Genomic DNA, 13195 nt, shown 5'->3' with positions numbered 1-13195 from the left:
TGGCTTGGCCCGCCCCTGGCAGCCAGTATTGCTACACAGGGCCCGCCCACTATTTTTCTTTTAAAGTCACATTTGTGTGCTTTCATAGCTACCCTCTGCACCTCCCATATAGATTGTAAGCTCTACGGGGCAGGGACCTCCTTCCTCTTGTGTCCTCGACTCTTAACTTATTGCAGCTGTATTTATCTTGTATTTATTTTAATACTTTGTATTTATCTATTATTATCTTATTAACCCCCTGTTTGTATTAATGTATTCTACTGTACAGCGCTGCGTACATAAGTAGCGCTTTATAAATAAATATATACATACATACATACAACAGTTATGCCATGGGTAAAGCACTCCTGCTTGAAAGAACCCTCCAAATAGATGGTCTGCTTTATCTTGGGGACTGGGCAATGATTCAGAGTTATCAATGCTCCCAAATTTATGATTGGTCAATTTTACAATGTTGTAAGTGCTCAATATTACAGTTATGTGTATACTTAATAATAGCTGCCCAGCCAATCTCAGATGGTTGCATGAAGCAGCAAACTATTGAAAAGTGCATTAAGAGACCATGACATATACTGACTCTGGAGCTGTTTCACATTCAAATGGCTTGTCCTTGGCATGGGCACTAAGAACAAGGTACAAGGTTGTCAACAGGTTGCTCATTCATGGCTGGAAGGCAATTCAAATAGTCTAGGAGTTTCTTCATAAGTTAGGTAAAAAATATTACTATGTGAAGCTCAAGCTTTCAGAAACTTTCCATTTTGTAAGGAAGGTTAGATAGAAGGGCTACTTCATTTAATTGTGCAACTAAATCCATTGCCTTTGGTATTACGCTCATAATTCTTTTTTAGTTTGCACTACTGAATCAAAAGTGTACAAATAGGTTGCAGGCTTTCAAGTCCCCATATAGCTATAATAGGATTCTCACGGGGGAGGGGTGACAAATAAAGTTATACGTACATACATACATCTCTAAGCCTTATTTAATAACTGCAGATTTTGTATACAAGTATGGGATCGGTTATCCAGAAACCCATCATCCAGAAAGTTCCATATTAAGGGAAGTCCATCTCCCATAGACTTCATTATAAGCAAATAATTCTAATTTTTTTAAATGATTTCCTATGTCTCTTTAATAATAAAACAGTACCTTGTACTTGATCCCAACTAAGATATAGTTAATCCTTATTGGAGGAAAACCTATTCCATTAGGTTGATTTCATGTTTAAAGGATTTTTCAGTAGACTTAAGGTATGGAAATTATTTGACAACTATTATTACTCATTTTTTTTATCTCAGTAAACTAACTACATGAATGTTTTAGCTTTCCTAGCTGTTTACAACTCATCTAACATGTAAAGTAACACACATTTGAGACTCATCTATAAATGGAACAAAGCACTGCATGGGCAAATGTTCTTGTAAGTGCTTGTAGCGCCCTAGGCAACCCGGCCGGATTGGCCCGCCCCCCTCCTCCATGGGCGTGCACTTATGAACACATTCGGGGTTACTGAATTGCTTGAGGGGGGGAAAGGGCGCGGAACTAGCAGTAATTGAAAGGAGAGGCACCTGCCTGGCGCCCCCCCACCGTTGTGCTTTAGGCAGGTGCCTTTTCTGCCTACCCCTAGTTCTGGCCTTGAATGCGTGTACTGCCTACTTGTGGCCCTTTGTAAAGAAAGAACGATAATAATAAAACCTGTACACCAGCATTGATGCTCTTAGAGTTAAAAGAGTCAGATCACTGATATTAATGGTACAGATTTTACTCACACTATTGTCTTGGTCGGCATTTTTGAGAACCAGACAAGCTAATGTTGGTTTCTGTTGCTATATTTGGGTGTCTCCATGGTGGCTGAAGGAGACAGCCCAACCAGGAATCGGTGTGAAAAAAGTGGAGGGATGCTGCGTATTGAGAAGGGTGGCAAAAATAAGCCCTTCCCACTATTACAAGCCACACCCACTGATATAATACACCTCGCCCACCAACACTTTAAAGCTAAGCCATTTTGCTATTTCCATCTACTGAACAGTTTTATACCCGATATGCATAGATTAAAAATGAAAACAGTGCATAGAAATTTTCTAGGCTGGCAATTGCAAAGACAGCACCCTACTCGCATATTATGTGTAGTAACACAGCACGACCCCAGCATATTCTATATTACCCAACATTATTTAATATGTATCCTCTTCTAACCATTTCTCAGTCTGCTACTGTTCTCTACATTTATATTCTCTTTTTATTGCCCCTATTTTCTTCTATTCTGTTTTGTAAAACCCTTTAATACGTCTCTCCCAGCAATAGTTCTGGTATTCCTCCGATCCCACCCCAATTCCAGCACTAGCCCCAACATATCTCCGAAAACTGCCTCTTTCATGTTTTGGCCTTCTGTTGTAAATGGCTAATACAGACTGCGCATACCTTTATGGCAGAATAAAAGGGGTGGTGGTCAGGAAATAATTAGCAGTGCAAAAGCAGTTGAAAAATGGAGAACAACATGATTCTTTAACATGTATGAAGATTTGGACTAGATTGAGATGAAGATTAAATTATATAGTGGCATTGGGGCAGAAACATTGAAGAGATTAAAAAAATACAGGTTTTGTCTATCATATGAAGGAAACGGGATTCCACATGAATAATCTTCCCTGATACAAGAAGTCTGAACAGATTTTTTCAGCAAAACTTTATTTGGCACATTTTTATTACATTGTGAATATGATTTCAAGGATTTTAGAAATAAATACCATTTTTTTAATTAACACTAAAATATACAATTAACAAGCAGTGACAAATCAAGTTATGTGAAACAAATAAGAATTATCATTCACAGTTTGCTTTGAGGTAAAAAAAAAGGTACTTTTGTTTTGGCACCATACATTATATATGATATGACATGTTATGGGTTCGACAGATAAGAATTGTAATAAATAGAATATAAAACATAGAATTACTGACATGTACATTGCAGAAGTACAACTGTCCCAATGAACTGGACAATAAGATTATCTATATTATACAGATAACTGTAATAGGACCAATAGGGTTTTCCAATTATACACAATAGAAAAAGTGTTGCTTCTACAAATCATTTGTTTGTATATTTTTTTGTATAAAAGATCATTTTAAAATAAATCACCGTCATCATTTAAGAACATTTAGCATTCTGTAAACATGGGTAATGTTTTACTATAAAACCAATTTATGTAATAGAGCAAAATGATAAATAAATATGAATATAATAAAAGAGTTAAATAAATGACCATTCATGGCCAACAGTTCAAGTTTCCTAAACCCTGCCAGCAGGGCTCTAACACATATTATTAGGTTATAAACTTCTATTACTGCGAGACCTACAAATCCCCCTGTGTGTTCTTGGCTCGCTCAAACAGTTGCATGATCTTAGTGGTTGGCACGCAGCCTTCACGTAGGATTTTTATGGTGCCTAAAAAGAAACCAGAATTCATTATAATCATCTCTATGACACAAGCACATACATTTTGAAACATTCCATCAAGGTGCAAAAGAGCTGCATAGGGTTAGAAGAAATGAATTTGCCCCGCCCAAATGTCAGGAGGTGTATTGGAATATTTACATTTGGACTGAGGGTCCATAGGATTTCAGGATGGTTTTTGAAACTGCCCTTCCCCCAGAGTAATATACATGCCCAGGCAGTTGCCAGTATGGTGGAAATTATCCAAAACCCCCTACTGTTCCAGGGAGTGTATAACCACTTTAAGTCATTAAGTGGATGTCCAGTCTCAATGTTATGAAGATGTTGTATGTGGAATCTGCTCAAAAAGATACTACTCTGGAATATTCAAACACTTTCTCCCAAAACATTTAACGTTGATTATTATCAATATCATGTAATACTCACCTTCATCTATTTTAGTGCAATTTACAACTGTAGAACCCACAAGCTCATTGGAGAATCCATCACACAGAACTGCATCCAGCTTGTCACTCAGTCGCCTAAGGAAAACATACAGAGATTGCAACATAAATTGACAGTCCCTCTAGGCAAAAAAAAGTGTAAAAGAGGCTTAAGAAATATTTAGCATTTATCAGTATATGGCAGCTCTTCTCTGAATAGTCTTCTATTAGTATGGTATTGTTTAGGTCGTACCAGTGGGTCATTCATTATAAGTAAACAGGTGATATAAGGTCTACTTGGTTGTTGCCAAGTCTTTAGTACCCATGTAACTTTCACACAGTCATTACTATATGTATTGCCTAATTTTGTAATATTAGTAGCTGCATTTTGGCTTCACTTACGTTATCACCATATCATGATGGGTGCTATCACTTTCTCCACTTGGATTGGCAGATGTGATAGCTAAAGGCCCAGTCATGTCTGTGAGATGAGCAGTGACTGAGTGATCTGGGACCCGTATCATGATGGAGTCATTAGTTCCGACCCGTTCGTAGGCAGGTCCCACACCTGAAACAGGAATGAATAGAACTCAGTAAATGTCTTAAATGGAGCAACATGTAACCCTGAAGTAATTTGTAAAATTCATGAGGCCTTTAAAATTCTATACACTGATTAGCATAGTAACAATTGTGCAAATCAGATATATGATAACATGTTTACAATCCATTAATATTAAGGTACAATAAATCCCAAACAATTATTTGCCAATAAAACAATCATTTGCCTCATAAAAACAAATTAGTACTGGCTATGTTTATGAATTATTTAGAATTTTGTGCTAAGTATTTGTAGTTGCAGGCACTGGATGCAATATTTGTTTGTGGGGTTTACAATTAACACACTGTTCTTGTTTGTGAAAGTGGCCTTGTTTAACAGACAATAAAAATATTTCACATACCTAATTTTTTTAGCCATTCTCCTTTCTGTACTATGCAGCTTATGCCTCCAGGGTATACAAGATCCATGAACCTCCACAGCAAGGGGCTGAATGGGGGACTGATGACCCTCAGCTGATCAAGGTTGGAAATGCAGATACAGATAGGCTTTTCTGATGGGCGTTCCTATAAAAGAAGCCAAGATATTTAGAATATTTAGATTTATGTTTTTCTCAGAGTCCTGCCAAACAGCTATTTTTTCCATCTGCAGCACAAAACTAGTGTATGTAGCCCCCTGAAGATGTTCCCTGCACCTTAAATCTTCACATTAAGCAGGTGCTTATATTTGAATTTCTGGCGTCAAGTTTTGTTTGTATAAAAAACAGGTGTACTGCAATACAGAGCCTCCTGTAGGCTGCCAGTCTGCATAGGGGATACTAAATAGCCAATCACAGCTCTTATCTGGCACCCCTGGAACTTGTTTATGCTTGTGTTGCTCCCAACTCTTTTTACATTGGAATGTGGCGGGTAAAAGGGGTTGGGGATCCCTGGTCTAGATAATATGTTCTGATTTCATAGCCCCTCCTACACATATTTCAGAATATGTTCTGATTTCCATAGCACACTCTGGCTAACATGGTGCTTAGGGAACACTGTGTCCTTCAGGAGGAAAAATGTTGAGCATTATGCTCCAGGAGCTTGCTCCAGCTCCACCTAATTCCCTAAAGTATTTAATGTGCCAAGACATAAGGGCTAAAGGTACATGACAGTTACTTACCTTGATGGAGTAAATCCTGTTGATAGCTTCTGGATGCTTGCAGGAAGCTGCCAGAGCATAGACAGTGTCAGTGGGAATCCCACACACTCCTCCATTATCAAGTATATTAGCAATTGTTCTCAAACTGCTTGTACGGCGGGACTGTGGTAAGATACACGAGCTTGAGACTAACTCCTCTTTTTGTGGCTCTTGCTTCTGCAAAAAACAATGCACAAAGTCAATATAAATACAAACAACAACAGAACAACAATAATCGGTTCATTATCTGTTCATATTATCATTTCTGAGAGACAGCAGCAGTATGGTTTTCTTCTTATATCATCAAGCCAAATACAACATCACAACAAGTAAATATGGGCACTGAATATGGTGAATGTTTAAAGAGCGAAATAAAACAATGCTGGCCCAATAGTTGGTGTTATTATTTTAACAGCCAGTGGCTCCTAATGCTTGGGATGATTTCAAATATGCTAATGGATAAAGATGCTGAATATTCCCCCTGCCACTTCAAACCTTATATTTGTTTGTCTTCTAACAAATATTTTCATATATACTTTTTTATAACAGTCCAAAAGGAACGCCCAGAGACAGCTGAGAGGAGTTGTTCACCTCTAAATTAACTTTTAGAATGATGTAGAGCAGGGGTCCTCAACCTTTTTTACCTGTGAGTAACATTTAAATATAAAAAAAAGTTGGGGAGCCACAGAAGCATAAAAACGTTCCTAGGGGTGCCCAATAAGAGCTATGATTGGCTATTTGGTATCCCAATGTGTACTGATAGACTACAGGAGGCTCTGTATGGCAGTACACATGGTCTTTATAAACCAAAACTTGCCTCCAAGTCAGAAATTAAAAAAATGAGCACTTGATTTGAGGCCACTGGGAGCAACATCAAAGGGATTGGTGAGCAACATGTTGCCCCAGAGCCACTTGTTGGGGATCGCTGAGTGGGATCACAGAGTGCTATTCTGAGAAGGTTTGCAATTCATTTTCATGTTTTATTATTTGTGGTTTTTGAATTATTTAGCTTTTTATTCAGCAGCTCTCCATTTCGTAATGGCTGTGGTTTGAGAGAAACTGGAATATCTAAATAGAAAGTTAAGAAATTATAAGGTAGCAATAACAATAATAATAATGTAGTCACAGAGCACCAGTATTTTGGCTACTGGGATGCTGGATGCTGGAAAGAGTAAGAAGGGGATGTCAAATAAATCAAAAACTATAAAAAAAAAAAAATAAAGAATAAAGACCAATTGAAAAGTTGCTAAGAATAGGCCATTCTGTAACATACTTGAAGTTAACTTGAAGGTGAACCACCCCTGTAAGTTTTCACTGCTTGTCATGTATCAGGATAAATAACCAATCTGTATAGTTTATCACGTTATTGGTAAAGTACCTTAAAGATAGCAGGTCCCATCGCTATGAGCTCCTTGTTGAAAAGACTGTTTGCAAAGGAAGCCAGAAAACCGTAGAGGCAGAGGATACTGAAGACTGAAAGCACAGCAACTGAACGACACAATAAGAAAATGAAAAATATTATTTTTTAGTTACAGTCAGAAGGAAAGCCATGTACACATTATTAACACTGGCAGATGTGTATTCCCTATGTGACATGCCCCCTTTGATGACTTATATGGAAATATGATATGTAATTTCTCCACGGGACTGTTAGGATAATATGTTAATGTCCCAATACAAACGGCCAGAGGAAACTAAACCTATGAAAACTACAAAAACGCCTGAATAAAGTTTAGATATACAACTGTATATTATGGTAAGAATACAAAAAGAAAGTATCTAGTTACAGTAATTGATATGGAAATGCTTGCAAGTTAACATATATTGACAATATCTGTATGTTGGGGTTGCCATTTTCCTTTATTCATTCCCTTGCCAGTAAGCTTTAATCTTTTAATCTACCATGGCAAACTTCAAGTGCTCACTATACTCAAGTGGGATATGGAAACACTTCTTACATGCCTATGTATGTTACTGTTTTGCTCTATGCCTGTGTACATGTAATGAGAATTTTGTGTGTTGCCATACTTACTCTCAAGTGGAAGGGGCAGTCTTTCCAAGGTAAAGAGAAGGAAACAGACAATTACCACCTCCATCACCAGTGTGACAAGGAACTGGACAATGTTTGACTGAGCAGCTGTCAGAGAAGAGATAAAACATATCACCATATAACATATAGTACATTTCAGCATTTATTAGACTGGTTACACAATAATGGGATATATTTTCATACTAACTACACTTCAATCAACTGATAAATAAAGTATAATACTGGAATAGAAACAGTCATATAGGCAACATATGTACTAATCTATAAAAGCAATTGGCTTGCAATCTTGTACCACTATTTGGGCAAAGGCTTCCTCAACGGTTTCTAATATCCTTATACTATATCATAGCAGGGGTTACATAGTTACATAGTTACATAGGGTTGAAAAAAGACCATTGTCCATCAAGTTCAACCCATCCGAGTAAACCCAGCACACAACCTATACTAACCAATCTATACACTCACATACATAAACTATATATATACAACCAGTAATACTAACTGTAGATATTAGTATCACAATAGCCTTGGATATTCTGCTTGCTTGCTTTATCCTTTATATGTATACATTATTCTGTAGCATTTTTGTGGTATGGAATATGCCTTTACATAATTTCTTTCATAGATTAGATATACCATGTGCTCAAACATACCTAAAGTGATCAAGAATATGTTGATTATTAGGAAAGCAATGGCACCAGCTGTAAATCCACCATCACTATTTGCTGTGATCCCAAGTGAAGATCCTAGAGAAAAGAAAAGTCATTATGAAGTGGGGTATTATCTATATACTGTATCTCTTGTCAATATATCCCATGTGTGGAGTGTATGTTCACAAATATGTTAATAAAAAAATTACCTGCAAAACGCAGCCAGACCCAAGTTGCCCAGACAGCAGAGTAGCAGAAAGGCAGGACCGATCCAAATCTTCTACCTCCTTGGACATCAATTCTACAGACATAGAGCTGCATTATGGCGCCAGGTATTAAAACCCAAGAAATGGATAGGTAGGCCTGGGTAGGATCCGTTAGGGTGTTTTGAATTGCTGCAAGGGATGCCAGGCCATTGCAAAGGTAGAACAGAGGATCTGAAGCTCGGGAGGAGGGATTTTCAATGTTTTTTAAGTCTTTTCCAGTCTTTCCAAGACAGCGCCTGCCCAGAGCCAAGATGTCCTGAAATTTTGCACTTGACATAACTATGTTGCCAATTGGGATGAGGACTTTCTCTGCTATTGAATTAACAAGAGTGGCAAAAGTTGTGTACAGGGAAACTGCTGTAAATATGCTGCAGGTAACCCCAAAGAATATGTACCCACCATGGCTAGGTATCTGCTGTATAGTTGACACCATGATTAAGGCAAATGAAATATTGTGGGACAATTCTAGCACGTCTTTATTTAAAGACATGAAGCAGAATATACAAGCAGCTGCCAGAAAGAACCAGTCACCAACCAGTGCTTCTCTACTTTTGGCTCCGGTTCCTTTCAGAACTACTGTTAAAATAAACTCTTCCCATGATTTAACCAGCCAGAATGTCCCATGGAATGCAAATTTGGTGGCGTGGTAAACATCCTGTCGGAGGTAGCTGTAATAACTGGAGCACAGCTGGGAGAGTACATTAATGCTGACCCATATGGCACCCACATAGAATGACTGAATATATCCAAAGCTATAGAATGCCATTATGAAGGGAGATATGGTGTCACACAAGTAACCTAGAGCCATAGGCTCAGCATACTTTGTGTTTTTCTTCTTCTCTTCTCCAGCTGTAGAGGAAGAGTTACGGTTTGCTGATCCCAAGAGAAGGACATTGAAGAGAGCATTACCAAAGCCTGGTAGGACATATCTCTGAGTAATTCCCTTCAGTAGAAGAGCTGCAGCTCCATACAGTCCACACAAAACTATAATTAACTCAATGACTCCTGATACTACTAGTGCCCAGTTGCCAAATAGCCCCACAGCCTCAAATATCAGTGTTAGGGTTATTGCACCAAATACAAAGGGCATAATATAATTAACTGTGGCAGAGCAGAACGATAAGATGAATGCAATAAAAATATAGGCAACTAGCCCTGCCACTGCACTCTCGTTCACGGGAAGCACAGCAACACTTGATGTATTAGTGGTGATCGGTAGGATGGAATCTCTTCCAACAACAATGCGAGTGGCACCATAGCTGCTCCACAATGCTGAGAAGGCAATGAAGGAAGTGCCACTAAGATGGTCGTACTTTCGAAAGGAGAGAAATCCGGCTACAAGCTGTGCTATGCCACCAATCAGGATCAGATGAACACCTGCAATAACCAGTAGCAAGACATTAGTGTTGGTTTTCTTTCAGTTAAAGGGTGACTAAACCACTACACCTTAAACTTTATTTTACCATTTGTGGCCATCTAAGTGGTCAGTGTGTCATTCTCTTTTCTCTAGAAAGGTGTCACGGGGTGTGTCATTTAACAATGAATCAGTGCAAATCTTTTAGATTTACCTGCAAGAATGTTATCCACTCCACTGGGAAGTATAGAGGTGTTGAAAAAGGAGAAGTTTTGCATGCAGACGAGAAAGGCGCTGATGGCATTTGCGAGGAGCCCGAGAACCGCAGGTTCACTATAAAACACTGAAGGGAACCCCTCCATATTCTTCTTGCACTCCGTGCAATGTGCACAGAAATCTGAAAATATATGTAAGAAACATTCTCCACTTTAACTTTTTAACCAACAAGATTAAATAGTCATACAACATAGGTCATTATGGCACATTGGCTGTATTACATGTATAATCTATATGGACAGACTATGAATAATATACAAGTATGGGACCTGTTATACAGAATGCTTACGACCTGAAGTTTTCCCGATAAGGTATTTTTCCATAATTTGTATTATCATACCTAATTTTTAACATTAAATAAATCAAACAGGATTGTTTTGCCTCCAATAACGATTATTTATATTTTATTTAGGTTCAAGTACAAGGCACTGTTTTATTACTATAGAGTAAAAGGAAATCATTTGTAAAAATATAAATTATTTGATAAAAATGTAGTCTAAGTTAGCGAGCGGATCATAAGGTATATGGGCACTTTTAGGGGCTGATTTACTTACCCACGAATGGGTCGAATGGAGTCCGATTGCGTTTTTTTCGTAATGATCGGTACTTTGCGATTTTTTCGTATGTTTTGCGATTTTTTCGGATTCTTTACGAATTTTTCGGATCCAATACGATTTTTGCGTAAAAACGCGAGTTTTCCTATCCATTACGAAAGTTGCGTAAAAAGTTGCGCATTTTGCGTAGCGTTAAAACTTACGCGAAAAGTTGCGCATTTTTCGTAGCATTAAGTTTTAACGCTACGAAAAATGCGCAACTTTTCGCGTAAGTTTTAACGCTACGAAAAATGCGCAACTTTTTACGCAACTTTCGTAATGGATACGAAAAACTCGCGTTTTTACGCAAAAATCGTATTGGTAACGAAAAATTCGTACAGAATCCGAAAAAATCGCAAAACATACGAAAAAGTCGCAAAATGTTCGTTTTCAAGTCGGAACTTTTCCAATTCGGGTCGGATTCGTGGGTTAGTAAATCAGCCCCTATTAGTGTCACTTTATTTTCCTGTACACATTGACTGTTCTGCACAAGTAACTCCTGCCTCTACGCCCCCCCCCCAAACAGATTATGTTTCGGCAAACTGTACAACCCCCCAGAATATATAAGAATTGTCTGCCATGTTTATAAAAGTTGTACAAAGGGCTTTATTTGGGAAAATAGTATTTAAGAACCAAGTAGTTTTATTACAGGTATTGGACCTCTTATCCAGAATGCTTGAGATCTGTGCTTTTTTGGCTAATGAATCTTTCCATAATTTGGATCTCTATACCTTAAGTCTACTAAGAAATACCCAATGCTTTTAAATGATAACTGGTTAACATGCTATTAATGCAGAATGAAAGGTATGTTTCATCTATTATATTCAATGAACATTAGTTTATCATTTCATCAGTTTTTTTTAATACAATATAAAACTATTTAAATTACTAAAAATGCCAAGTTATAAACATAATAAAAGTACAGGGATTAAATAAAATAATATATTATGACATTGTAACATAAATGAATGATATACAGGTGAAAAGAAGATTTTGCAGGTACATTTCAATGCTAGAGAGGAATCCCTGTCTGTGCTGTTTCTGACTTACCAGCAGTGATGGGTGGATGGGTGCTGCTAGTTCCTAAGTATCCCCAGAGCAGCTGGAATGTGTGCTAGTGGCACCTCTGTGAGTACCAGGTTATATTCTCTCCAGGGACTGGGAGGAGCTGTACCTGCTTACATCATTCACTACTGGTATTTCCATTTTGCCTGCATTTCCTGCTCTGATCAGTATCAGTCAAGGTTCTCAGTAAATGAATTCACTTCCCCGTCTCATATTGACTCCCTGCAGGGCATTGAATGTTATTGTGTCTGTCAGGGACATTCTGTTAATTATTATTTCTATTATTATTGCTATAAAGGATCTCAAAAAATATTACAGTGTGTGCTCTTAGTATCCCATATGGGGTTGTTCCCTAAACCATATTAAAGGGGTGGTTCAACTTTAAGTTTTAATACGTTATGTGCTATTCCTACCAACTTTGCATTTGGGCTTCATTATTTATTTTTTTTATAGTTTTTTAATTATTTGCCTTCTTCTTCTACATCATTCCAGATTTCAAATGGGCGTCACTGCCCCCGATAGCTAAAACACTATTGTTCTGAGAGCTTACAGTGTTATTATTATTACTTTTTATTACTTATCTATCTTATTCATATTTCAGTCTCTCGTTCATGCCAATGCCTGGTTGTTAAAGTAAACAAGACCCTAGCAACCAGATAGCTGCTGGAATTCCAAACTGGAGAGTTGCTGAACAGAAAGTGAAATAACTGAAAAACCATGAATAATAATAATTGAAAACGAATTGCAAATTGTCTCAGAATATCACTAAATGTTAATGTAAACGTAATAAACCATTTAAATACACACAAATAGATATACAGCCTATGCTGGTAATGAGTCAGGTTTAGGGCAGTGGTAGAGGTTTGTTAGCTCTGCAGAAAGCGTTGGGAATTTTGTAACCCAAAGCACTTTGTACAAAAAAGACTTGAGAACAAGGCTTTCTCAGACTGGGAGAGATATTTATTAGGCAAATAAAATACAAGTCTTGTGGAGGCCGTCTCAGTAACACATACAAACGGAGGCTACAACATGTGATACGAGAGGTAAAAACAGAAATATCTTTCTACAGAATATAAGTTTACCATTAGCTTATGGGTTTTCCTGTGAGGTGCAGCCCTAGCACAGTAACTAGCTGTCACATAATGCAAAGGGGCAGTTTGCTAGACATCTCTTCCAGCAATATGTGTTACATGGCATTTTGAAGGTCCCTAATATCAAATATAAAAATATCAATATTTTACTGCAATATCAGACATTTCTTACCTCACCAGATCTTTAATGGGGACACAAATTGGAAGCTAATAGTCTAATATTGGGGCAGAGGCAATCCTGACT

The 13195-nt window shown here is 37.7% G+C and overlaps 1 protein-coding gene across 1 annotated transcript; it reads right to left on the bottom strand.

Moving 5' to 3' along the window:
* Positions 1-2669: 2669 nt before the first annotated feature.
* Positions 2670-11946, bottom strand: LOC100498107. Its single transcript, XM_002936780.5, has 11 exons — positions 11846-11946; positions 10141-10323; positions 8516-9949; positions 8310-8402; positions 7639-7743; positions 6985-7094; positions 5589-5783; positions 4834-4996; positions 4277-4442; positions 3879-3973; positions 2670-3443 (listed from the first exon to the last, which is right to left on the bottom strand). Exons 2-11 carry the CDS (start codon positions 10286-10288, stop codon positions 3352-3354), a joined length of 2601 nt encoding a protein of 866 aa, XP_002936826.1. The 5' UTR covers positions 10289-10323; positions 11846-11946; the 3' UTR covers positions 2670-3351.
* Between the last annotated feature and the right edge of the window lie 1249 nt (positions 11947-13195).

The sequence above is a fragment of the Xenopus tropicalis genome, chromosome 8 (genome assembly GCF_000004195.4).
Source record: "Xenopus tropicalis strain Nigerian chromosome 8, UCB_Xtro_10.0, whole genome shotgun sequence".
Lineage (NCBI taxonomy): Eukaryota > Metazoa > Chordata > Amphibia > Anura > Pipidae > Xenopus > Xenopus tropicalis.
This window is presented reverse-complemented; position numbering and strand designations above follow the sequence as displayed.